At 36.1% G+C, this 24,366-nt stretch overlaps 5 protein-coding genes across 8 annotated transcripts; all 5 read right to left on the reverse strand.

Annotated features, from left to right (window-relative positions):
* Positions 1 to 734: 734 nt before the first annotated feature.
* On the reverse strand, positions 735 to 2,816 carry LOC140866887 (uncharacterized). Its single transcript, XM_073271952.1, has one exon. The coding sequence runs from the start codon at positions 2,814 to 2,816 to the stop codon at positions 735 to 737; it is 2,082 nt and encodes a 693-aa protein (XP_073128053.1).
* Positions 2,817 to 5,119: 2,303 nt separating this feature from the next.
* Positions 5,120 to 8,077, reverse strand: LOC140886011 (GDSL esterase/lipase At5g03610-like). 2 transcript variants are annotated; one of them, XM_073292568.1, is made up of 5 exons: positions 7,924 to 8,077; positions 7,556 to 7,774; positions 6,278 to 6,555; positions 5,639 to 5,945; positions 5,120 to 5,539 (listed from the first exon to the last, which is right to left on the reverse strand). In XM_073292568.1, the coding sequence occupies exons 1-5, from the start codon at positions 7,982 to 7,984 to the stop codon at positions 5,325 to 5,327; spliced, it is 1,080 nt and encodes a 359-aa protein (XP_073148669.1). In that variant the 5' UTR covers positions 7,985 to 8,077; the 3' UTR covers positions 5,120 to 5,324. The 2 variants fall into 2 exon arrangements, with proteins under 2 accessions (XP_073148669.1, XP_073148668.1); XM_073292567.1 differs by having other exon boundaries at positions 5,120 to 5,542.
* Positions 8,078 to 12,079: 4,002 nt separating this feature from the next.
* Positions 12,080 to 12,412, reverse strand: LOC140866896 (uncharacterized). The gene has a single exon (XM_073271963.1). The coding sequence runs from the start codon at positions 12,410 to 12,412 to the stop codon at positions 12,080 to 12,082; it is 333 nt and encodes a 110-aa protein (XP_073128064.1).
* A 1,393-nt stretch (positions 12,413 to 13,805) lies between these two features.
* On the reverse strand, positions 13,806 to 17,662 carry LOC140891302 (CAAX prenyl protease 2). Its single transcript, XM_073299742.1, has 8 exons — positions 17,205 to 17,662; positions 16,622 to 16,681; positions 16,266 to 16,475; positions 15,425 to 15,536; positions 14,933 to 15,004; positions 14,553 to 14,615; positions 14,362 to 14,439; positions 13,806 to 14,091 (listed from the first exon to the last, which is right to left on the reverse strand). Exons 1-8 carry the CDS (start codon positions 17,547 to 17,549, stop codon positions 13,958 to 13,960), a joined length of 1,074 nt encoding a protein of 357 aa, XP_073155843.1. The 5' UTR covers positions 17,550 to 17,662; the 3' UTR covers positions 13,806 to 13,957.
* A 1,448-nt stretch (positions 17,663 to 19,110) lies between these two features.
* Positions 19,111 to 21,369, reverse strand: LOC140892603 (F-box/LRR-repeat protein At1g67190). 3 transcript variants are annotated; one of them, XM_073301562.1, is made up of 4 exons: positions 21,155 to 21,369; positions 20,937 to 21,045; positions 20,762 to 20,860; positions 19,111 to 20,604 (listed from the first exon to the last, which is right to left on the reverse strand). In XM_073301562.1, the coding sequence occupies exon 4, from the start codon at positions 20,365 to 20,367 to the stop codon at positions 19,351 to 19,353; it is 1,017 nt and encodes a 338-aa protein (XP_073157663.1). In that variant the 5' UTR covers positions 20,368 to 20,604; positions 20,762 to 20,860; positions 20,937 to 21,045; positions 21,155 to 21,369; the 3' UTR covers positions 19,111 to 19,350. The 3 variants fall into 3 exon arrangements, with proteins under 3 accessions (XP_073157663.1, XP_073157649.1, XP_073157656.1); XM_073301548.1 differs by having other exon boundaries at positions 19,112 to 20,860; XM_073301555.1 differs by lacking the exon at positions 20,937 to 21,045 and having other exon boundaries at positions 19,112 to 20,860.
* Between the last annotated feature and the right edge of the window lie 2,997 nt (positions 21,370 to 24,366).

Consider the following 24,366-nt stretch of genomic DNA (forward strand, 5'->3'; position numbering starts at 1 on the left):
AGGGTTGACTTCTATCCCCCGTTCAGTGACCATGAACCCCAGAAACTTGCCACTTTTCACCCCAAACATACACTTAGCCGGGTTCAATTTGATCCCATATCGCCGAACTGTCGCAAAAGTTTCCTCCAAGTCGGGTAAGAAAATATCCCGGGTCCTGGACTTCACCAATATATCATCCACATATACCTCCACATTTCGGCCCACCTGTTCCCGGAACACTCTGTCCATCATCCGCTGATACGTAGCTCCTGCATTCTTCAAACCAAATGGCATCACTACGTAGCAGAAAGTACCTCCCGAGGTAACAAAGCTGACTTTGTCTTGATCTTCCAGGGCTAAAGGAATTTGATGATAGCCCTGGTATGCATCTATGAAGCTCAGCAACTCAACCCGGATGTAGAGTCCACCAACTGGTCAATTCGGGGCAGAGGGTAACAATCTTTGGGACAAGCTTTATTTAAATCCCGGAAATCCACACACATTCTCCACTTCCCCGTGGCCTTTGGTACTAGCACTACGTTGGACAACCAAGTAGGAAATTGTATTTCCTTGATGTGCCCGGCCCGCAGTAGCTCTTGAACCTGCTCCGCTATCACCTTATCCTTATCGGCCCCAAAATGCCTCTTCTTTTGTATGACAGGTCGGGAACCTGGGCTGATGTTTAGTTTGTGTTCCGCCACCCGGGATGAAACTCCCACCAAATCACCCTGAGCCCAGGCGAACACATCTTTATTCTAAATGAGGCAGCCTCTCAATGCTTCCATCAACCATGCATCTAAATCCCGAGCTATCTTAACAGACTTCCCTGTTTGCCCGGGTTCCATCTCTACCTCTTCATACTCGCTTTTAGATTCCTCCACCGAACAGACTTCTCTTCCCCCCAAGGCTCCTACCTTTCCATTCTGTTTTGCCCTCTTGTAGTCTATCTTCACTGTCTCGGCATAGCATTTTCGGGAGGAAGTCTGATCTCCTCGAACTTCTCCGACCTTATCTCCCACTGGGAACTTGATCTTTTGATGGTAAGCTGAGGCTACGGCTTTGAAAGAGTTCATAGCCGGCCTACCCAAGATGACATTATAGGAAGAAGGTGCTTCCACTAATGTGAATCTTGTCATGACCGTCCTCTTCTCATCTCCTGATCCCAAGGTGATAGGCAGCAACATTTCCCCTTGGGATTGGACAGTGTGCCCGGCAAAACCATATAAGGCGGTATTTACCGGGCTCAACTCATACCCCTGCAAATCCATCTGCTCGAATGCTTCTTGAAAAAGGACATTCACTGAGCTTCCCGAGTCAACGAACACCCTTCGAACATCATAATTGGCGATCCGAGCTTGTATAAGCAAGGCGTCATTATGGGGTAAATTTACTCCCTCCAGGTCTTGGGGTCCAAATGTAATGATTGGCCCCGCCCCCTGCCTTCCTTCCTCCACCCCTAAGCTTTCCCTCCGACTCCAGGCCTTCCTAGCCCGGTTGGAATCTCCATCCGTAGATCCTCCCGATATCATGTTAATGATACCTTTGGTCGGCCCATCTCCAGATGTTTTGTCTTTTTTTGCATGATCCATTTCTTGTTTTCCTTTTTCCCGAGAGCTGGTGGCATCCCGGGGAGGAATCGACGTCTGTGACCCCCGAAACCAAGGCACGCTTCGAGGCTTTTTTGGGACCGGCCTACCATCTCTAGCATAAGGCAGTTGGTGTCTTTGCTGCAGAGTTCGACACTCACTGGTGTCATGAGTGCACTCTTGATGAAGTGCACAGTACTTCCAGAGCTTCTCCTTAGAAACAGGGGTCTGCGTGTCGACCCTTTCTTCACACATATGAACAGCCTTATCTCGGGTCCCTCGGTACGGAGCATACCGGGACAATCGCCCCATGGGATCATGGTTCTCCCTACTTCTTCCTTGTTCCCGGCCTCCCTCCCGCCGGGCCACCTCCTTTTTCTGCCTCTGAGCTTCCTCCATGTTAATGTATTTTTCAGCCCGAGCCAGCAAATCTTCGAAGGTCCGGGGTGCTTTTTTCACCAGTGATTTGAAAAATTCCCCCTCCCGAAGACCTTGAGTGAAAGCCGTGATCTTGGTCTCCTGGGCACAAGTCGGGACCTCCAAAGCAATTTTGTTAAACCTTTTGATGTAGGTTCGTAAAGACTCCTCTCCTGACTGCTTTGCTTCAAAAAGGCTATAGGCAGTTTTCCTATACCTCTTGCTACTACCGAAGTGCTGCAAAAACACTTGCTTGAATTTAGCAAATGATTGAACACTCTGGGGCTCCAACTTCTCAAACCATCTTTGGGCAGAATCCACCAAAGTGGTTAGGAAGACTTTGCATTTGATCTTATCTCCATAGCAATGTAGCATGGCCACATTTTCAAACCGAGCCAGGTGCTCCTCTGGGTCTGTGCTCCCATCGTATTCCCGGATTTTAGCCGACTTGTAATTTAGTGGCAAGGGTTCCTCTATCACCTCTTGTGAAAAAGGGAAACCCGGAATTTTGATGGGGCAAGCCATTTGGGAACCCCCCTCCTCCAACTTCTGTACCTTTCTCCTGAGCTCATGCAACTCATCTGCCATGGACGGCTGTATTGAGTGCATCCAAGAGCTTTCTTCTTCTTCTCCTTCTTGAACCTGGGCAATAGGGTTTGGATTACCCTGATTTCCTTCTTCCTCCACTGTTATGTCCTTTGATTGTGGTTGCTTTGCAGCTATCAACGACTTCCGTACCACATCTTGGACAAATGATTCTAATTGCTCCAAGGGAATGGTAATATTCCGTCCTGGCTGATGGTCTCCAGGTAATGTTTGATCATGAGAAGCCATATCTACGTCTATAGAACAAGCTTCCCACAGACGGCGCCAATGATGATGGTTTTAAAACCAGGGCCCGGGCTATCAAGGTAGTGTTGTGGGCCTGACGTGGTGACCGGGCTAATGAAAGTGATATATGAACTGCCCTTCCTTAATCGAGATGAACTGCACACCAAAGAAGGGGATAAAAAGCACGTTAGTGGGACGCCGGAGGAAGTTCCGGCGGGGCCACTCCGATGCTTAAGTTAGACTTAGAAATAGAGTGGGCTTTTTAGAGAAAAATGAATATAGTGCTTTGGAACTTTAAGTGAACATACCCCTACCAATATCTGTGACCAGATATTTAAAGGCCTTGGAGTGAGAGTGTCACTCCGCAATTCCAGGGTAATGGCCACGATCTGGATCGTGGGTGTGGTAGTTGCCCATGTTTGTCTGTCATGTACGATGAACCCGGAAAGCTTGGGTTGGTGATAATCGTGGGGATCATGCCCCTAAAACACGGGCCTTATATAAGTCCTGCAGACCTGGTTTTCCAGGTGCCTGAAGCTACTGGGCTACCTTAATACAGCCCTACCACTCCGGGTCATTCGTGTCCCGGCCCCCCTGGCTTACCGGGACATCAATGATAAATTATTTTTTTACTGAAATTTTTAAATTTTATTCTCTAAAATTATATAAAATAAAATGACATTATAATAACAAATAAAGTGGAAGAAGATACCATATTAATCGAAGAAAAACTTCAAATATCTAAAATATTTGTATATTTATTGATATCTTTAAAATTTATCATTTAAAATTACACATTGTTTCATATGTAATCACTTTTTTTTATTTTTTTTCCAAAATATATAGACTTGTACGATAATTAATAATATTTTTACCACTATTTTTTTTATTAATATTTTCATGAGATTTTCATTAAATATATAGATTACTTTCAAAAAAAATTTTACACCATATAAGTATTCATTAAATAAGGATAGATTTGAAAAGTTATTTACCAATTGAAATTTTCAAAAAAAAAATGTTGATATGTGTCAAAAGGAAGTAAGTATATATATATATATATACAATTTTGCTATTCTGCCCACTCACCGTGCCCACCTAATGTGCCCACCACGAGGTGACACTCAACTATTGGATGTGATGAATTGTGCGTCCAATAGTTGAGTGTCACCTCATGGTGGGCACATTAGGTGGGCACGGTGAGTGGGCAGGATAACAAAACTCTATATATATATATATATATATATATATATATATATATATATATATATAAGGTGAATTGAGTATAAAATAAAATGATATATACATATAGAGTTTCTTTCAAGTGCCCACCTATCATGCCCACTACCATGTCCACCAATGATGTGGCACTATTCTATTGGATGTGATAAAGATGTGATAAATTATAGGTCCAATAGAATAATGTCACATAATTGGTAGGCATGATAGGTGGGCATTTGAAAGAAACTCTATATATATATATTTGAAAATAGACATATATATATTTTTAAAGTAATAAAATAACATATTTGAAATAAATAAAAGAGAATGAGAAACAATAGAGATATAGGATCTTGTTTTTAGAGTGATCGTATTTGTGGTTACTCTTTCAGTTTCTATCGTCATTATAGAAAAAAGTCATTCTCAGCCATGGATATTAAGAAAACTAGGTTTTGGAGCAAAAATCGAGGACGATTTTCTCTTGGATGCATTGATGATATTATCATTGACAACTTAAAAAATTCTAATGAACGTCGAATTCCTTAAATGTACAAATATATTCGAAACATACAGTTGATGCTTAATTAGCTAAATATAACTATCACTGTAATTTATATTTTATCTTTTAATCGTGTTTTGCTTGTAGGCGGCCCCCCAAGCCCGAAACCCTGGATCCGTCTCTGCTCCCTAGTCACTCCTCAGTTACCACTTAAAATTAATGGTAGTGAACTGAAGGTTGCATTTTGATATAAGGATTTAGATTTGAGGGGACACATGCATAAATATATGATCAAGGGTTGATTTGAAATGAATCTTTAATTGAGATGGATTTGAGAACTTAAAAAATAATTAGTTTAGGATTTTAAAAAATAATTAGTCTAGGATTTTGATATGCATATCTGCAAATGGTGATGAACCGTAAATGTATATGTATATGCATGTTAGGATTTTGATGGTATTATCATAACGAATCTTACTGCAGGTATCAATATTGTACGTTAGTACAGATTTTATAATCATGTATATAATTCAAAATGTTAAAATATTTAAGTTGCAACCATTTTCCAACTAAACAAACACATACATATAATCAAGAAGCTATTTTAAAAGTTTCAATTTACCAGACAGAAATGAACATGTCCACGTTACTTCATGTCTAGCATTCTTATTAATTATTTAAACTTTGACACGAACTTTGAATCTAGCTACTCACAACGATAAATTAGATACAAGGAAAAAAATGATTTGAACATAAATAATAAATATAAAGTATGATTGAAAAAAATAAATTTAAATTATAAATTGTTCGAAACTAGATTTCAACGTAGTGAAGATCGCCCGCCATCCAGCCTGCGTTGGATGCGACGAATCCCAGAAAAACGAAGACTTGGGATCGCTGCAAACTGTGTACAATTTCGTGCCGTTCAAATCCACGCCGCCACAAGAACATCCGGCGCATGTGCCAAAACAGCAGGGCTTCAATGGAGATTCAAATTTCAACTTCCCTGCTTCACGTACAATTATATAATTTTTTTATATATATAAGATCACGATCCATATTCGACATGTAAAAAGCGAAACTAAATAAAGAAAGAACATGATACCTTTCAAATCGTTCTTCTGATCGAGAAGAGTGGTGAACGAGTCGTATAGATCGAGAACGAATACGCCAGCTCGATTAGTCTCGTTATTCAACTTGGCGACGGCTTGGCGCAACAGGAGATTGTGAAATTGGACGGCGGTGTTCTGAGTAGCGTTGCATTGTTGGAAGGAATTCAGCTGAGTGATGCGAGGGAGACACCCCAACGGCTGCAACTCGGTCACCACGATTTTCCTTGCTCCCAACTCGCTGATCCGCTTCAGGTTCAGAGCTAGTTGAGTCACCACTCGAGGGATAAAGCCTTGCAAACCCTACATGCATGTGTAGTAGCAATTAAATAACAATATCAATACAGTATTATAATGCACGAGGGTGTTAGAGTAACCGTTTTTGTTCATTTTAATGGTTAGACCAAATTACCCCTTCTATTATTCACTAAAGATAGCATATTATTACCCCACTTTCTCACATTCTTCCTCATGATGTTCTTTCCTTAAGCACCTCTTTTGTAATAATGAAAAATAAACTAAGTTAAGCGTGTACTTAGATGCTAGTATATATAATTAATGTTACCAACAAACCAAACGCATAATTCTAAACTGCTGCATGTCATTGAATGTGATATATATGTAATAAATTTTACCTGGAGAGTGCCACCATTCTGCAGAAAAGCAGCATAATCATTGCCTGAAAGAGTGACAAGAACAGCAGACGAGTGAAAATCCCATTTCGTGTACACCGATTCATTGACGAGATTCTGGAAGAAATCGATTTGGGTGGTCATGTTGGGCAGAAAAGGCCCCAATGTATCGAACACGCCGCTTCCCCCGACCGCGAAGTTCATCCCATACCGGAGCCTTTTGGGCCCAGCCATTTTCCTCAATGCGTAGGCTATCGGAGTCTTCAGTCCCAAGGATTTCGCTGCACGTCGAGATAATATTTGAGAATTAGAAGTGCATATATGTGCATGCCTCCACATATATATATAATTGCTCAACCAAACCGAGTAAACGAGATCCTACCTGTACAGTAGGGCCTAAACCCAGCCTCTAACCAGATTCTAGGGTTGAATTTATCTATGTAGAGTAGGGTCTACAATTATTTCATTGAACCCCATAAACATTATTTCATTGAACCCCGTAAACATTGATAAATCTCTACCTTAAATATATGGTTGAGATAACACGAGGTAAGATGAAATTATCTGCAAAGTATAATAATGGATTATATTACCAGCTTCATTGATCATGCCTTTTCCCGATAAATAATAATTGGGGGCTGTATTTTGAAAAAGCAGTCTCCTGATTTTAAATGCAAACACGGTGCGTAATGTACGTAATTAATCGCTAACCAATACAAATAACGTTAACCGACACTAATAAGGTCTAATTATTAGGCTGGTTCCACGTTTTATTATTTTTTTAATCATAAAAAAGATTTTTTACTTATGATATATTAAACTTTTTTAACCCAAAAAAAAAAAAATAGAAAGCACATACATAAGTTCTTATATATATGTGGAGAATTAAATTTGTGACTTTCAGCTATGTATCTCACTCAAATTTTGTTGAAAAAATCTAAATTTAGGCATTCAATTAATTAGCTTTTACTCTACTGTATTTAATTATTATCCTGGAAGCAAGGTTCTTCACCAAACATTGCCTATGCTATACATTTTTTATTGGTTCCGTTATAAAGAACACACCAGCTCACCAAAAAAGGCAAATCGAGCATTAAACTCCAATAATAAAGAAGGAAAATAAAAGTAAAAGATAAAGTGCCCCGGCCCCCAAATAATGATACAAAATGTTGAGTATATAAAAATAATGTCATAATAGTTTTTACACGTAAGCCCGGCCCGCAGTCAATTATATATAACCGTATAATTAATAATATAAAATCAATAATTTATTTCACTCACCTACATAATCGGTGAGAACCCGGCCGTCGGAGAATCGGCCGGAGGGTTTCCCCGGAAAAGTGATCCCGTAGGGTACATTCCACGAGTTAGCCAATGATTTCCCGACGTTACCAGTGTCCGCATACGAGTCTCCGAACACAAACAGCTTCGTGTGCCCATAATCGCCACCGTGTCGGTGGCCGCGGCCGCCGTCGTGGTGGTGAGATGAACCTTGTGCACCTACACAAATTAATAAGTACTTAACATTATTAATCTTCCCAGTAAAATAGAAAGAAAAAAAAAAAGACATAAAACTAATTAATTTTATCATAAATTATATTCATCAAATCCTTTCTGTAAAGAATGAGACTTGAAGAATTATTTGGCACCTGAGATTATGAGAGAGCAGCAGCAGAAGAAGAAGGAGAATATAAGAGTAGAGAACTCCATTGAAGAGAATGTTAGGTGCTGTGAATTCAGAAGAAAAAGATTGTTGGGTCAAGTGTAACAATTTACATGGCAACGGTGTACATATATATATATATATTACGCACGCACTGATTTAATTAAGGCAAGGAGTTTGTTTTGGAAATATAAAATATTTTTGGTCCAAAAAAAAAAAGCCATTCTAATATTTTCTTAGAATAGATTGAATATGAAAACACCAAGGTTTGGTCAAATTTGGTTTCTCACTTGGTTGACCTGATCTGGTTAGCTGGAGTCGAAAAGTTCTGAAGGTCGATCCAATTATGCAACTGTATTAATGTACTATATTATATATAAAACAGATTATTTTATGAAATTAATTTGTGGCACATTGAATTTGAAAGATGGCGGGTGAGAAATTTATATAGATATAGAAATAAACAAAATTTAATAAGATAATCCCACAAGTTAATGTTATGATATGGATTTTTGACTTGAGTATTTATAGAAAATGTATTATTTTTATTTTATATCTTATCTTATAAATATAAATATAAATATATTAGATTGTCACGCAATAAATAGTGTGCATCTAGATTATCAATTCCAAAAGGAGGATTTATTCCGGCTGTAAACTTTTTAATGGCAATTCCCATTGAAATACTTTAACGATATATATGCACATGCATTTGGTCAATAATATTAAAAGAATTTTTTGAAAATATCAATAATATATTTTTTTTTTATTTGGAAAATGGCATTCATATAATATAATTGTGTATCGAATTAGAACTCCGATATGTATGTGATAGGTTTTGAATTCAAATTACTTCTCATTATTATACCAAATTGGATTTGCTGGAGTTTAATTATTTATTTAATTTACATTTGATTATATGGAGCAGTTGTTATTTGAATTCCAATTAAGTTTGTGTTGTTGAAATGAAGCTTCTGAATTGCAAGTATATATATATATATTGAATATAAAGATAAGTGTCAACATGTCTTAATTATTATATTATTGTGGATATATAAAAAGCACATCTATACCTGTATATTAAGATTCGGCATAGGAAACGACCTCCTTGGGTGGTATGGCACTTTTTTTTTATTATTATTTTTAAAAAAAATTATTTACTTTTTCCTTTTTTTTTTTTTAGACACTTCAAAATTTGCCGAAAGAAACCGATCATTTTATAATTTAAACTAAAAAAAGCTAGATGTCAAAATATTAAATACTACAACACGTATATCGAAATACTAATATATGTTATTGTCACGTGGAAGGTGGGAACTGGGAAATTATCAATTATTCGATTAAAGAATTATATTATAATTATAACATAAAAAATTAGAATGACTGGAATTATTGAATGGAAATTAATGGGACTTGTTCCTAGATATATCCTATAGTTTTTTTTTTTTTTTTTTTTTTTGAGAATATATCCTAGAGTTTACATAAGGTGGAGTGAGTAGTTTCGTGGAACCCGCAATTAAAGTCCGCGTACGTGTGGCCACCCTCATAAATACTTATACATTCACCAAGCCATCATTGACTATCTTCAAAATGATAAATAAGATCCTACGGGTACTTCAATTCAAATTCAAGAGTTGAGATTTATAGATACATATGAGATTACTATTTTTTTCTATTGACTTCACAAATATTGATAAATATTTACTCTTAAATGTATTGTTGGGATAGTGCCGAAAAAATAAGATGAAATTATCCCTTCAGAATGGGGTCATCCATCTTGTATATTCAAATTTTAAATTTCTTTTTTTAAAAAAAAAACGATTTTTGGCATGCCAAAGTTTCATTATATATATATATATATATATATATATGATCAAATTTCGTTGTTTATTTTATATTTTGAAGGAATAGGTTTTTCACATTTAAATGAGCAAATGGACGGCCGATCAAGTCATTTTTTAAAAAATATTATAGACCTAGTGTGAATTGGCTAGGACGGTGCCATGATCATTAAGAGGACAGTTGACTATTATCAAATAATTAATTAATAATGTTATATGTCCAACGATATCTGCACGTAAATTTTTATACTATAAAATTCAATACAAAATTATAATTTATTAAATCACATGATACATTGAATGCAAATTCTTAATATATAATATCAAAATCTCATAAATAATAGCAAAATATTATGGCATGATCGTAATAAATATCGTTGTACTATATATATATATATATATATATATATATATATATATTGAAACTTTAACATTAATTATTCTTAATTTATACATATATTTTATTGAGAGAACCGTAAATCTAATTTTTAGCCAAGGAATCTGCTTCTTGGACTTATAACGTATAGTTATTTTAATCTCAACTAGGTCACCAAATGGATACTTGTTTGCTTTCTCGCATTCAAAGCTTTTAAACTTTATTATTCATGAAACAAGAAATCTACACGGGAAAATTGCGAGTACAACTAATTTATGTTATATGCAAAAATAAATAAATATTTTAATTATTTTAAAATTTTAAAATAAATATGAAATATGATAATTATAAAGATAGATAATAACTCAAATATGAAAGTATGACTATTTGTACATTATTATATAATAAGATAATAATTAAATGCATTACTTGTCTATGGCTACAGCGGCCCAAATTATTGGGCCTTCTCTTTGAAGGTATGTTCTTGGGTCGAAAATTATGTAGGAGGCCCATAATAAATGGGGGGTTGATAAAAGATGTCATTTACGTGGTAGACGAACCGGTTTGACTTTGAACTCCATCCAGCTTCAGCTCAATTTTATCTGGTCACGAGATTGTCAGATTTAAATTATTTTTTATATATTTTTAAATAGTATATAAACCGAAAACTAACATTTAAAATGTGATAAATAGATATATATTATATTATAATTAATTTAACATGTAAAAGTTCGCGATCAAATCATGCAGCTTAAGTTAGTATGATCTCGACTCATCGTCATCTCAACTCGCGAATATATTTATGAACTCACAGTGAACCTGTGATCAGTTTCGAGCTCGAGCTTTCAAATAGATACCGTAAACACTTTTTTGTTACTTCTCTCCTGTGAAGTATATATATATATAGAAAAAACTGCAAATTTGGTCATGTATGTTTGTCACTTTGCGATTTTGGTCCTCTATGTTTTTATATTTCAGTTTTAGTCCTGCATGTTTTGATTTTTTGCAATTTCGTTTCTTTTTATTCGAAAATTCTTGCGTGGCACTCCACATCGGCACTGAATTGTAGCCAAGTCAGCGCCACGTCGAAAAAAGGACTAAAATTGCCAAAAAAATAAAGATAGCGGACTAAAACAAAAATCTAAAAATATGAAGAACTGAAATCGCAAAGTGACAAACATATAGGATCGAAAAAGCAATTTTCCCACACACACACACGACTTGATCCCTCGCACCCTAAGGTGCGGGGAATCCGTGCACACCCGTGCTCAAAATAATTCCGATTGACTTGAAATTTTTATAGTAGGAACATTTCAAAAATACGAATCCAACGATATATCATATGCTATAAATTTCAATCTCGATGGCCAAAATCGTGAATATGACCAAAAATTATAAATTTCAATCTCGATGGCTAAAATCGTGAATATGACCAAAAATTGCACATTTAACCCTATTTCCGGCCATCTTCACGATTCCGGCCATCGAGATTGAAATTTGTAGCATGATATATCGTTGGATTCGTATTTTAAAAACAATCATAATGTAAAAATTTTAAGTCAATCGAAATTATTTTGAGCACGGGTGTGCACGGATTTCCCGCACCCTAGGGTGTGGGGATCAAGTCTCATATATATATATATATATAAAAATAGAGAAATGCTATACGTACATCTTGGTTTATACATTTACTTAAAATTTCTCTCGTTACTACTCATAATAAGAAATAAATATCTAGTTGGCCGGTCAAAAAAAATTTTGTAATTATAATATATAAGTGAGGATGTAAATCAAGTGTACATCTAGCGTTACTGGTATAAGTATATGACTAAACTTACAAACACCGCGTATTCGACTCAACTAGATTCGTAACATATAGCAACTACACACAAAGCCTCCTCCGATCAAATTTTTTCCAGATGAGCCTAATAAACCTTAAGTGATGCACCTTTCAAAGGCGTGATCTTGATTACCAAACCCGGGAACACATCGTCCGGGTCATGAATATGCGGGTTCTCCTCGACGATATATGGATCCCCACACTTGTCGCTTATAGTTTGCAGCGTCTCCCCTTCCCTCACGACGTAGATTTCGTCGCATGGCCTCATGTCGTGCACCACCGGAGATTCCTGCGTCCAAAGGTCGCCTCCTCCGCTCGACTCACAGCTGCTCAATATCAACATCAATGCAACCAACAACGTACCGTGCCACAAAATCGCCTCCGCAAATGCCATTGACTGAGAATTTGCTCCGGACATGGTTGGCTCTGAGATTGAACTCAGAATATGTATGTATGTGTTTTTCTTGTGTTTTAATTTATTGTATAGATATTATCTCCGAGTGTTGAGCGTGGGGTTTATGGGGTGGTTGTATGTATATATATGTAGTGTGAGGAGGGAAGATGCGTCTTTTGACTTGGCTAATGGAAAAGATAATTGGCTAAATTCAACAACTTCATTAAGTGCGTTTGGTATCTGTCAATTTGAAGAATCCGACTGAACAATTAATGAGAAGAGAAGAAAATTTTGGGTGTTTGGCCAATAAATTTTGTTAAGTCGACGTTGTTAAGTTAAAATTTTATATCGATTTTTTTTAAAAAAAAATAATTATTCTAATTTTGTTGAAGTTTTAAAATTAGAGTTTTCAAATTCTGAATCACACTATAAGTGGCTCAAAAAATTTTGTAATTTCTTTATTGGAGTTCTAGTGGCCAATAACAATCGAGTGGTATACAAGTGTCGAGCTTTGCATATGCATATCCTTTTTTGCATCAAAGATTGGATATTTTCGGGTAATGCGCAAAAACATTTTTGGGCGACTTTTTATTACGACAAGGAGTAAAACTTAGGTTTAAGGAATTTTGATTGTAAGCATGCAGTACTTGATGAGCTTATTGGTTTGAATTCAGTCTACATATGCAAGTGAAGAATTGAAGAAATTTACGCCCAAAATTGTTGGGGTAGCTGGGTGATTTAACGTATTTCAAAAAATAAAATGAATTTCTTTATATATAAAAAAAATTATACTTAAAATATTAAGATAATCTCGTTATCTTGAGAAAAACCTTGATTATGGCCATCTCTGTTTATCTAAGCTATATTTGACTTCAATGTATCTTAATTAGTGTACTTAGTAAATAGGTCGAGTATGTGTCCTGATTCTTGATTTTTTCAAATCCCCTACCTTCTGACTTAAGATTTCTTATTCGAGCCTTGAGAATTAAAATTGGAAGAGGTCAAACCCGTTGACTAATGTTAAACTTTACTTTATTCGTCAGCTTAGATACAGGTAGGGGACTGGTGGAACAAATAATTAAATCAATATGGGTCAAAAGTTAAAATCTTATTTGCATTAAATGAAAGTGCATCTCTTATATCTCGATTATGTATTCTTCCAGTCTCCAAACAAATAATTAAAAATCTTCATTGGTTCCCTTCCCCGAGAACTATATTCATTCTGGAGTTTTGGCCAAAAAAAAAAAAAAGGAAACTGCTTGATTGAATTGTGATCCTATCATCTTACAAACTAGGATGTTGGAGGTTCGGTTCCGATGGTCTCGATACACATTAGCATGAGATTAAAGTAAAGTAAATTCGATGCCATGTTTTAGCTGTTTTAAATAAAACAAGTCGTTTTACTTACATAGTCTACATTGGCATGAATGTACAATATTTACGAGAACTAGTATTACAGGAAACTTGATACAGGAAATGTTTGGGAGATATTTTCACTTCAACCTAAACGTGATACAGGAAACTTGCCCTCTAATGTTAAAAAACAATACAGGCCAAAAATCCCGAGTCTTAGCTCCAACTACAGTATCTATGCCAACACTTGCAATCCCCTGTTATATTGTTATACAAAAGGGGATTCGTTAATGGGAAAAGTAGCCACAAGAATCCCAGCATCCCCGCTACAAATGCCACACTCACCATCCCTGGAAGAAAGAAAAGCAAGCCAATTCGACGTGAACACAAAACGACCAACACTTGGGAAAGATAAACCCTTGCATACATTAAGACTGCACTCGAAGGAATAAACTTTCGAATTTCAAGTAATACAGTCGCCCGCTGAGGTATAAGACCAATATCACAAAAACAGGTTTGGTTTGTACTCGAGTTTTGTCATCGATTCATTGCACTTGTAGAGAAATCCAAAATAAAGAATTTACTTCATAAAAGTTGGCAACAACCAGAGTGAAACATACCAGATCTACGTGAAAACATTGCAGGCAAACCCATGAAGTTGCAAAAGATATGAGCAATTAATGGAGCAGATAAATGTCCTGCCATTAGTAAAATATTACGATGCATTAATAATGCCAAGTAGTAGTTGAATGAAATATGGGAATGTAATGTGATGCACCCCAGGCAATCTCATTCAGGAAGGACGACTCACCAGTGCGAATAAGAAGAAAGGATGCATAAGCCCCAAATATGACAGTGTAGCCTAGTTGGAAACCTGAACATGTGATACGTGTAACAAGAAACTGCAATTACTAAAATATATCTTCAAAAATGGAAACTCAAAACCTAAAAATCAGAAGGATGATAATATAAACCCTCATCCAATCCAACTGGATTACCTTATACCTCTACTGCTGAAAACTCGCCTAAGATTATGAAACAAGATACATCTACATTAATGCAATTGGCTACAGTACAACCATTTCATAAAAATCCAAAACTCAATGTAAGACTCATCCTTTATCACTCTGCCAGGTCAGTTACTTGATTTCACGCATCAGCAATATCAAAGCAAATTAGACAATATTTTACCTACAACCGAACAAGCTTTGAGAAAGGTATAGTCTTCACGGACATAGAACTCCAAAAAGTGGTTTAAATGAGCTGCAAACAAAAAAAATTCAAACTTTTATTTACTTTGTTATAAACAACAAACACAGACAATTGGAATCTTGCAATGTGTATAAATGCAATAAATATTGGAGGGAGGATATAAGTGAACAATGAGCCTGACCGCCTACGCCATGCCCAGTAGCACAGTACACCCACCCCACCAACTTCCATAAGCCAGCCAAGTGCTCCAGGGAAAGAAAGATGAAGAATTTTGATAAAGAGCTCGTAGTAATAGCAGCATAATTTAGATCGGGCCAAGACATTGGGGTCAAGACAAGTAAGTGTTATCACTGAAGACATTTCCCCTTCATAGCACCCCTTTACTCCACAATCTTGAACCCTACTTTCGGAATATACAAATCTTGATCAAGAAGGTGCAAGAATATGCTGATATGAACTTCATACATTTACCTAAACTGAAAAAAGTAGGGCAGAGGAATATGACAACAGAAGTGCTGAATCCTCCACAAAGTAACAAAGGAATCATGCAAGCTCTGAACACCAATTCTTCCGTCAGTGGTGCCTATTCAAAGGAGGAGCAATATCAAAGTTTTAGCATAGCCAAAATCGAGAGTACCGTAAAGCTTTCTTCTATGCAAGGAGATAGACCACAGCTCTGCTTTGGTTATCATCTATCAGATCCTCAAGAAGCTCTTGACTTATGTGATCCGGGGGTGGGTTCTTAAAAAACTGTTAATTTGAGCCACATGCCGCCTCTTTTATCTCTCAATAAATAACTCCACAGAGATCCATAAAACTTCTTGAAATACCTTTAGGCTTTAACCTACATATACGCTCAATTCATGACTCTCGGCTCTGTAGGCTGTAGCCATTAGATCGATGTCCTCTTACACCTTTCCAGAGTTCAGCGAAATAAGCAGGAAAAATTGAAATTAACACTGAAATGATGTTCATAATCTAGAACTTATTTACCCTTTGAATTGTTTGACAATGAGCACAATCTACTAAATTCTAGATGCAATTGAATAAAATACATATAAATTGGTCCTTTTTTTTATCACAAGACTCAGATCTGTCATAGGGCCACAGCACTCACCAATCTTTAGAAGTGCTAAGCAGCGAGAGTATATTACTTATTAGTGTACAAAACATAAGAAGTGAGAGAAAAATATGAACATGAAACTATTAGATGTAAAAAAGAAAAAAAAACAGCAATATTCCCAAACATGATAAGCTAGTGGAAAAATACGGCATTCAGACACACAGAAAATATGCAAACAAGGACACTAACCACGAAATAGTTACGCAAGGATGAAATACTGTAGACCATTGGAATTGCTTGATTGATGAACCTTTGAAGAAAGTTTTTGCAAAAAAGTGACGGATTTCCACCAGCATTCAAATATTCATTCCTTGCTTCGAGTACTGAAAAAAGATTCCGCACAAAAGACCCCATGTACATGCAGGAAGTCAGTGAAATGGGGTAGATCAAAGTTTGCCACTGTACAAACATAAAATTGCATTAAGTAATCAGTCACTCTTTTCAATCTGCACATCACAGAAGCGAATAAATCGCTAAATAGTACTATACCCAAAACTATTGAGTTGTGTTAACATCAAATATTGTTTTTCAATTAAATTACTCACGGCGTGATCCAGCCTGATGCCATAAACACCAAATAGAAGTGATGCATCCCACTTCCTTATCTATTAACAAGAAAAGGAGGTAATAAGATAACAATTCAAGAACATACTTGCTCATGAGCTAGCAGACTGCCATAACGGTTATTAAAATATAAAACTACATCACCTCCTACTCAACGTGGTTTCACAATCAGGAGGTCAAAAGCTCGAAACTTGGGGGCAAAAATTCCATACATTTCTTAAAGTTAGTTTTAGACCTTTATTACCTAATATGTCCGACCAACTTGTAATGTCTGACCAACTTATCTGTTCACATAATCTTCCCGTCTTTAGTTTGTTAAACTAAAGTACAAAAAACATTCTCATTTCCACGAATATTGTATAAGAAGGGTCAACCGCCGCAAAGAAGTGTTCACCAGGCATATGTATACCAAAAGCCACCGCCAATTCATTTCAAGTAGAAATTCAAGAAGCAATTCATCGATTATAGTCGCAGATTCCGAACCCTAACAACACATTCTTCAAAACCATTGAGCTGCACAGGTTTTCTATCAATTAATTGAGGGAACAGAGGTAGAAGGCTCACAGGGAGGACGAGGGAGCAATAAACGAGACATACGACTGAGGAAACTGCTGCGCATACGAAACGTCGCACCATAAAGGATTTGAAAGAGGTTGGCTGAGGTAGTCGAAGAATCAGCGTAGGAGAGTAGAGAATCGCCACGTAAAACACAGCCATCGCCGTGCACGCAGCCACCGCCCCTGACTTTGTGAGGCCATTACCCACGCCATCGTAGCTGTGGTGTTCCATCGTCGCCGTCGTATTGCCGTCTACGGGATCCACGGGCGACAAATGCACCGATGAGTGTCTGAAGCTTGTAGGTGCAGCGGACTGTTCATTGACTTGGAGATGGGCTTGATATCGCTTCATTGGGCCAGAATAAATCGATTTGGTTGAATTTATTTACTTTAATTGGTCCGTCCTGTGAGGCCCAATAGAGCAATCAATGTAGTGAAGCCGAATTCTCCTTTTCTTTTTAAACTCACTTCAAACTTATATAACAAATAAATATCTCATCACTTATCCACGATGGTCATCATATCTTAATCAACATCATCTGATCTATTGAATTTTCAAATATTTTATTTTGATCCAAACTGTTGTAGACTTGTAGTTATTAATTTTTTTAACCAACTCGAATTATAAAAAAAATTGTTACACTTAATAATATATATATATATATATATATTTCATCTCTCAATGTCAATGTCGACCCAGCAGAGTGCTTCGCTGCACCCGCATTGCGCGTGTTATATAACAATCTTTGCATTGCGCATGTTATATAAGTATATAACATCATGATCAGAAACTGTTTTCCACAAAAGATAGCCCCATACAACAAATTGCACAAGAAAATGTACCAATGCATTCAACGGCTATGATCCGTGGATGAAAATATGCAGGCCCTTCCCAAAGGATATCAATATGGTGGTCGAATGGGATCTTTCGACCCTACCTATTGGATATTACTTCATGGATGGTGTGTAATTATTTTATTGGTCCAATCATGTGGACTTCACAAAAATTATGTAGGGCCCACAAGATTTAAAACAAATCACATCACTACACACCACCCATAGAGGCATATGACTGAGTTCGAAATTTAATGTTGCTTGAGTAATAACTAATAAGTAACCCTTTAAAAGGCGGCACAATGTACCATATTCGATATTTCTCAATTACAGACAAATGTCACTTGATTGATTTTTCTTTTTCAATAATTTATTTAAATTTATTATCTATTTCTATTACATATATAAATATGTGAGTTGAATTGTAAATTTAGTCATATGCCCTTCTCTCATTAATGTCTTCAATTTAATGTGTTCTTTGTTTTCTATTACATATATAAATATGTGAGTTAAATTGTAAATTTACTCTTATGTTCTTCTCTCATTAATGTATTCAATTTAATGTGTTCTTTGTTTTATTATATATCTATTATCTATCTATTACATGTATATTAATTTCAGTTAAAACATGATGTGAAAAATTATGGCTTGACATTTCTATTCTAAGCAGAAAAACCAAGATCATACAGGTATCCTTGAAACTTCGACAATCTCAATACCCAATACTGCACGGGACATACCATTTATCTGTAATTCACCATTCTCGAAATTCAAAGAGAGAAGAGTTGACTTGCGGATTTTGATTGGTTAAAATCAGTGGACCCCACATTGGGATTACACGTCGCCCGCTGGGTAGTACCCCGCGGGTGGCATGAACAAACCGTGAATGCGAGTCACTAGGTTTAATTGATATAGCCAAAGCCTGTTTCTCTGTCAGAAAAAATTTAAGCTGTATAAACTATCTGAAGTTTAGGACTCTGTTATGATTTCCAGCTATCACAAGCAAAGTAGATTGCCACCTTCCGAATCCATTACACCCCATTTCTTTGGAAAAAGTTTTGGATCCCATGGAGTCCAAGGATGAGTGCAAATGACATGGAAATGAAGAATTATTTATCAGCGTAATGAAAGCAGTGCAATTCACAATTCAAGAATGTATAGACAAAAAATAGTAGCACATACAAACATAGCCTTAACTTTAATACAAAGAATGCAATCAGTTTATATCGCTCTCAAGTCCAATAATTTTCACGGAAAGACCAAACTGAGGGCATTATGAAGAATCCACTCTTGACATCAAACTCCTGTGCGATAAAAATCTACTCATATTCAAATTGAACCTCTATGTGTAGGTATTTCCGCATAAGTTTTACGATAGATGAGGTAAAGTTGGCTAACATGTTGCACTCTTCATGGGTTTTGGTCTCTGACACGACCCCATGGATGACCAACTTTCTGAGATGAGGGCATTTTTCAAGAAGTCCCGAAACCCACATTGTAAAGAGGTCGGTTATCACCGTCCACCCAAGTTCCAACAAAATCACATTATCTAAAACAAACGAACCTTGCAAACCATACTGCACCGCTGCATCTTTAAGATCATAGTTCAGGGATAGATGATTCAGTGAGGGAAAACACGAAGAAATAGTCTCCATATCAACAATCTCATCCTCATCATCAAATACAACACCCCAAAGTCTAAGTTTTTTCAACTTCGATGACCGTGAGATCATGTGGTGAAACTTTGCCCACATGATTGTGAAATTGCTCACATCCACAACCTCGAGATTCTCAGCATTCTCACCAATATCAAGATGAATTACACTGACATCATCAATCTTTAAGAATTTCAACATCCCTTTGCCGACGAGCTCGAAAACTTCGAGAGTACAATCTTTCAAGTGCAACTTCTCTAAGCTGTCAGCTTCCAGTATAAATTTATCCAAGCTGATCGCCTCAACAAAAATATCCTTTAACGAGTTACTACTTAGGTCCATTGTTGCTTGCAGATCAGACATGACAATATCGAGATTAATTAGGGTCAAGGATTCAATCTTGGGACAAATGGTAAGAAGAAGACTCAGATCCAAAGCCGATATACTGACATAACTCAGAGAAAGAGATCGCAGGCAGGGTAACTTCTGATAACTCGGTTCAACTCCAGTAATAGTATTGTGAGACAAAGCCAACATTTCAAGCTTCTGCCTACCACATTTTTCGAGAATGTTAATGTTGGGAGTTGTCCTTACATTATATCGTAAGTGGCGCAATGTTTCTCTAGTGTACATGAGCCATGCAATAACAGGGGCAGCTGAGAATTCATCCACATCATCCATAATGATCGAAAGGGACTGCAGTCCATTGGTTTGGAGAATTGTTTGAGTAATAAGTATCTCAAGTCTAGTAGTGGAAAATTCATGATACAAAGGCCAGTCACTTGAATCAAACGAAAGTGCATGGAGATGATTCCTCCAAGCCTCTTGCCATTTCCGGCAAGTCGCAGATGCAATTACAACATCCCGAGCAGTCCCAAGCTGTGATAATATGTTCCCAACGACCTCAACAGGAAGAAACTCCATGTGAAATCAAATAAGCAAGAGTAAAACTGAGAAAGTCTATATTATACCGAACTCAATCAAATGGCTGAACTTTTAAGGCGTGGGCCTAATTAACCAAATACAGAAAATAAGTAATCAGGTTTTTCAACCCTAGCATCAAACCAAAACTCACAATAGTCTGCCTCAACTTCCTGTATTGCTCGAAGCCAAAGCCAACTGGTCGGGCATTCAAACTCAATCAATATTTTCGAGCAAGTTCAGAATATTTGATCTGCACCAAGTAATTTCCAATAAATTATCCTAGACTCTGATTATTCCCGAAAAAAGATTAATTATCCAATTTCAACCAAAACAACAATAAAGCACAGCATCAGAAGCCCCTTGTCTCCTGAACCAAAGGCATAAATTTTCATCGCCCAATCAAATAGAAGCCGTCAATTTTCCCCGACTTTAATCCTGAATCATAGGTTCAAGAAATTACGCAAATACCAGCATAGCCCTTATTTCTATCAATGAATCAGGAATAATTACGATTAAATAAATAAATGAAACGGGGGTCAGTTACCAGAAGAATCAAATGCCGATACAACAGATCCGGAGGCCGAATAAAATCGAGCAATCTTGTGAATATGGTATCGAAAATTACAAGTATTTCAAGAATCAAAAAGCATCGATTTCCCGTGAAAGGGAGGAGAAAGGAAGAAAAGGGTGGAAGGGCAGGAATCTGATTCGCTGGATGGTGGGGGCTGGGTTGGAATTTGGAAATGGTCAAGCTTTTTTCTTGCGAGGGTATCGTATTTCAAACTGTGAATAAAAATACACGCAGTCACGGTGTATACGTGCATACTGGTGTACGTCACACAACGGAGCCGGTCGGGCTGTCACATCCAACAATCGGTTTACATCGATGTTTTTCACGTATGTCCGATCCGATCAAATGGTGGATTGTGGTAACATAGAGGCCAACCGTCACTAATTCACTTAATTTAACAAACAAATAGTTACGTTTGTAGGTTTAACTCGTCCCACCTATCAAACGATGAATCGTAATTGATATCCCGATAAGATAACCCGCGTAGTCCCGAAAGACCCGGATGGTCTCGAGGACCCGGGTGGCCTAAAGGACCCAGGAGGACCTAAACGCCCGGGTGATCAGGGGAGCCCGGGTAAATTGCGGGAGCCGGGCATTCAGAAATAGGCTCCCGGGAGACAGGAGAAGAAGAAAGCTGGTGGGGCCTGGACTTTCTATTTTAAGGGTCAGAAAGCGGCCACGCCTACCTTGAGTTTATCAGGCTCTTATTACGGACCGAATCATTGCTAACCATGTTTCAACGGTATGGGTTCTTCCGAAAGTTACGGAGTGTCTAATCACAAGTGGTAACTGTCTCATCGCATTAAAGGCCGTCAGTTAGCTCATACCATGTAATCATTAATAACCCAGACCGATGATATAAATACCAGGCTCCTGCGCCTGGCCAAGGTACGTTATTATCACCTATCACTATTGTCTCCATACACTCACTTTACTTAAGCATCAGAGTGGCGACGCCGGAAACCCTTCCGCCTCCCCACTTACGAGTTTCTTTGTCTCCTGGTGTGTAGATTGCATCCAAAGTGGGACGAAGGAGCTTGCTGGAATTTCATCAGGTACTCTGTCCACTACGCGGGAACTCATTTTATGATAATCGCATCAGTAACGAATTCTTGACTCATCACAAGCTATTTAGACAAAACTATGTACTCGTAAAATGCCTAACTATATTAGGTGTATTTTGAGTTTTTCTTTTCTTTTCTTTTTTTTTAAAAAATGGACAGACCTAGGATTCCTCGTGAATTCGTGATAAGCTAGTTTTTGCAACAAAATATTTTATCTATACAAAATGGATCAATCAAAATATCGGGTTTAAAATAAAAATTATGCACGTTTTAAAAAAAATTAAAAATATATAAAAATTTTAATTTTAAATAGGTTTTTTTATTTTTTAATCAAAAAAACGTCATCTCATTAATACATCAACAAATCATTAGATACAACATTTTTATGAACAACGGAATTTTTAATAAGTTTACAATAAACTAATTTAACATGAGAGATAAAGTCGGAGTTGAGAGGTCGCTTGCTCGTTAATTTGAGAGAGAACTCAGGATCAAATAACTCGTCTTCTCTCTCGTATATAAAAAAAAAAAGAGTCGATCCAACTAAAAAATATGATTGATTTTTTTTTATTTAACCAGACTATCTTTTATACCCTTTTTAATGATATAAATATTTTAAAATTCAACCATTATAAATAATATAAAATTTTCAAAATTAATCAACAACTAGCGTATCGGTGCACACAACGTATTTTAAAATTAATTTGATTTATATCCAAATAGAAGTAAATCATAGTTGTAAAAATTATCGAGAGATTAGATAATAATTTGAAATGTCAAAATAAAAAAAACAAATATCAATATCACGTAAAGGTGATTTGGACCAAAAAAAAAATCTTCTTTTGTTTAGTAGACATATTCTTTATATATAATCAATCAACAATATGAAAATCATTATAAAATACATTGTTCAAAATTATAAGTTATACATGAACTATTATAAATAATATCAATCGCTTAAAATTAATCAAGCATACATAAACCATCGTAAACAATAGATTCTGAATATTTCAATAGCAGCTTTTATAAGACATGTTGATATAGTTCATACTCTAAATGAAAAAGTCATATTTTTAACAAAAAACGTAATAATTTTTTACCATTGGATCGGAATAGATATTCCTCTCGCCAAATGACATGTGAGACTAACTCGTATAAGTTTTCAAAATATTTCAAAATTTATCAAATGAACATCTAAAATCATAACTCAATTTGCTTTGTTTTAGTGGTTGGACGGGTCCAACCCAAATGTCGAATCTAACATTGATAAAGACTTATTTATGATTTATTTTATAATAAAAATTATTATTTTAATTTAAAAGCTAGATTACAAAATGATTGGAAAATTTTTTTAATATCAAATCGGCTCTTTCCTTTTTTATGCAAAGTTGAAGTTATTAAAAAGCGTTAAACGATAGATGAATGGCCACTCACCGCCAACCGCCTAAGTGTCTAAGCATCGAATAGACTGTGTTCAAGTGTTTTTTAAGAAAATATTGATTAATTATAAAAATATATTATAAAATAAAAAAAAATTAGTAAAAAATTTATGCATAAATGTGTTCAATATTTTCATTAATATTTTTCAACCATGCTTGTTAATGTTTATATATTTGATATTTCGACCAAAAAATTCATAAATTTGTCCAATCAATTTTTTTAAAAAATTATTATTATTGTAAATTTAATTTTTTAAAAACAAAAATCAAACCATTCAGGCAATTTGTTACTCGTCCAGGTTGGTTTTGAGCTGCCAGGCAGCCAATTTTTCCAACGACGTCTAGACCACCGTCTTTCTAAAAATTGAGTCGGTGCATGGGTGACCATCTAACGCTCAAGCGCCACTTAACTCCTAACTAACAGGAGAGTTTTAGACTTCAGTACAAAAATTTGTCATCGGGCTACATTTTATTAATATTAGCGACTTGCACATACAATGCGTGTGTTTGTTAATATATGTATTATTAAAACATAGAAGATAAAATATATGTAATAATTGTAATTATTATCATTATTATTTATTTATTAAAAAAATATCCTCAAACAGTGAAGTTACTTTTCAAAATCGAAAAATAAACACATTTGATTTTAATTAATTAAAAATTACTTTATTAGATGGAG

This window comes from Henckelia pumila, chromosome 1 (assembly GCF_033568475.1).
Source record: "Henckelia pumila isolate YLH828 chromosome 1, ASM3356847v2, whole genome shotgun sequence".
Taxonomy (NCBI): domain Eukaryota; kingdom Viridiplantae; phylum Streptophyta; class Magnoliopsida; order Lamiales; family Gesneriaceae; genus Henckelia; species Henckelia pumila.

Bases quoted from the DNA above. Each gene is read 5' to 3' on its own strand.
- LOC140886011 (XM_073292567.1), bottom strand. From the start codon at position 7,984: ATGGAGTTCTCTACTCTTATATTCTCCTTCTTCTTCTGCTGCTGCTCT. The intron at 7,775-7,923 runs GTGCCAAATAAT...TAATTTGTGTAG, and splicing joins CTGCTCTCTCATAATCTCAG to GTGCACAAGGTTCATCTCAC. The intron at 5,543-5,638 runs GTATCATGTTCT...TTGTACGTGAAG, and splicing joins TCAGAAGAACGATTTGAAAG to CAGGGAAGTTGAAATTTGAA.
- LOC140866887 (XM_073271952.1), bottom strand. From the start codon at position 2,816: ATGGCTTCTCATGATCAAACATTACCTGGAGACCATCAGCCAGGACGG.
- LOC140891302 (XM_073299742.1), bottom strand. From the start codon at position 17,549: ATGAAGCGATATCAAGCCCATCTCCAAGTCAATGAACAGTCCGCTGCA. The intron at 16,476-16,621 runs GTGAGTAATTTA...ATGTTTGTACAG, and splicing joins GCATCAGGCTGGATCACGCC to TGGCAAACTTTGATCTACCC. The intron at 14,616-14,932 runs GTAAAATATTGT...TCACATGTTCAG, and splicing joins CAAAGCTTGTTCGGTTGTAG to GTTTCCAACTAGGCTACACT.
- LOC140892603 (XM_073301555.1), bottom strand. From the start codon at position 20,610: ATGGAGTTTCTTCCTGTTGAGGTCGTTGGGAACATATTATCACAGCTT.
- LOC140866896 (XM_073271963.1), bottom strand. From the start codon at position 12,412: ATGTCCGGAGCAAATTCTCAGTCAATGGCATTTGCGGAGGCGATTTTG.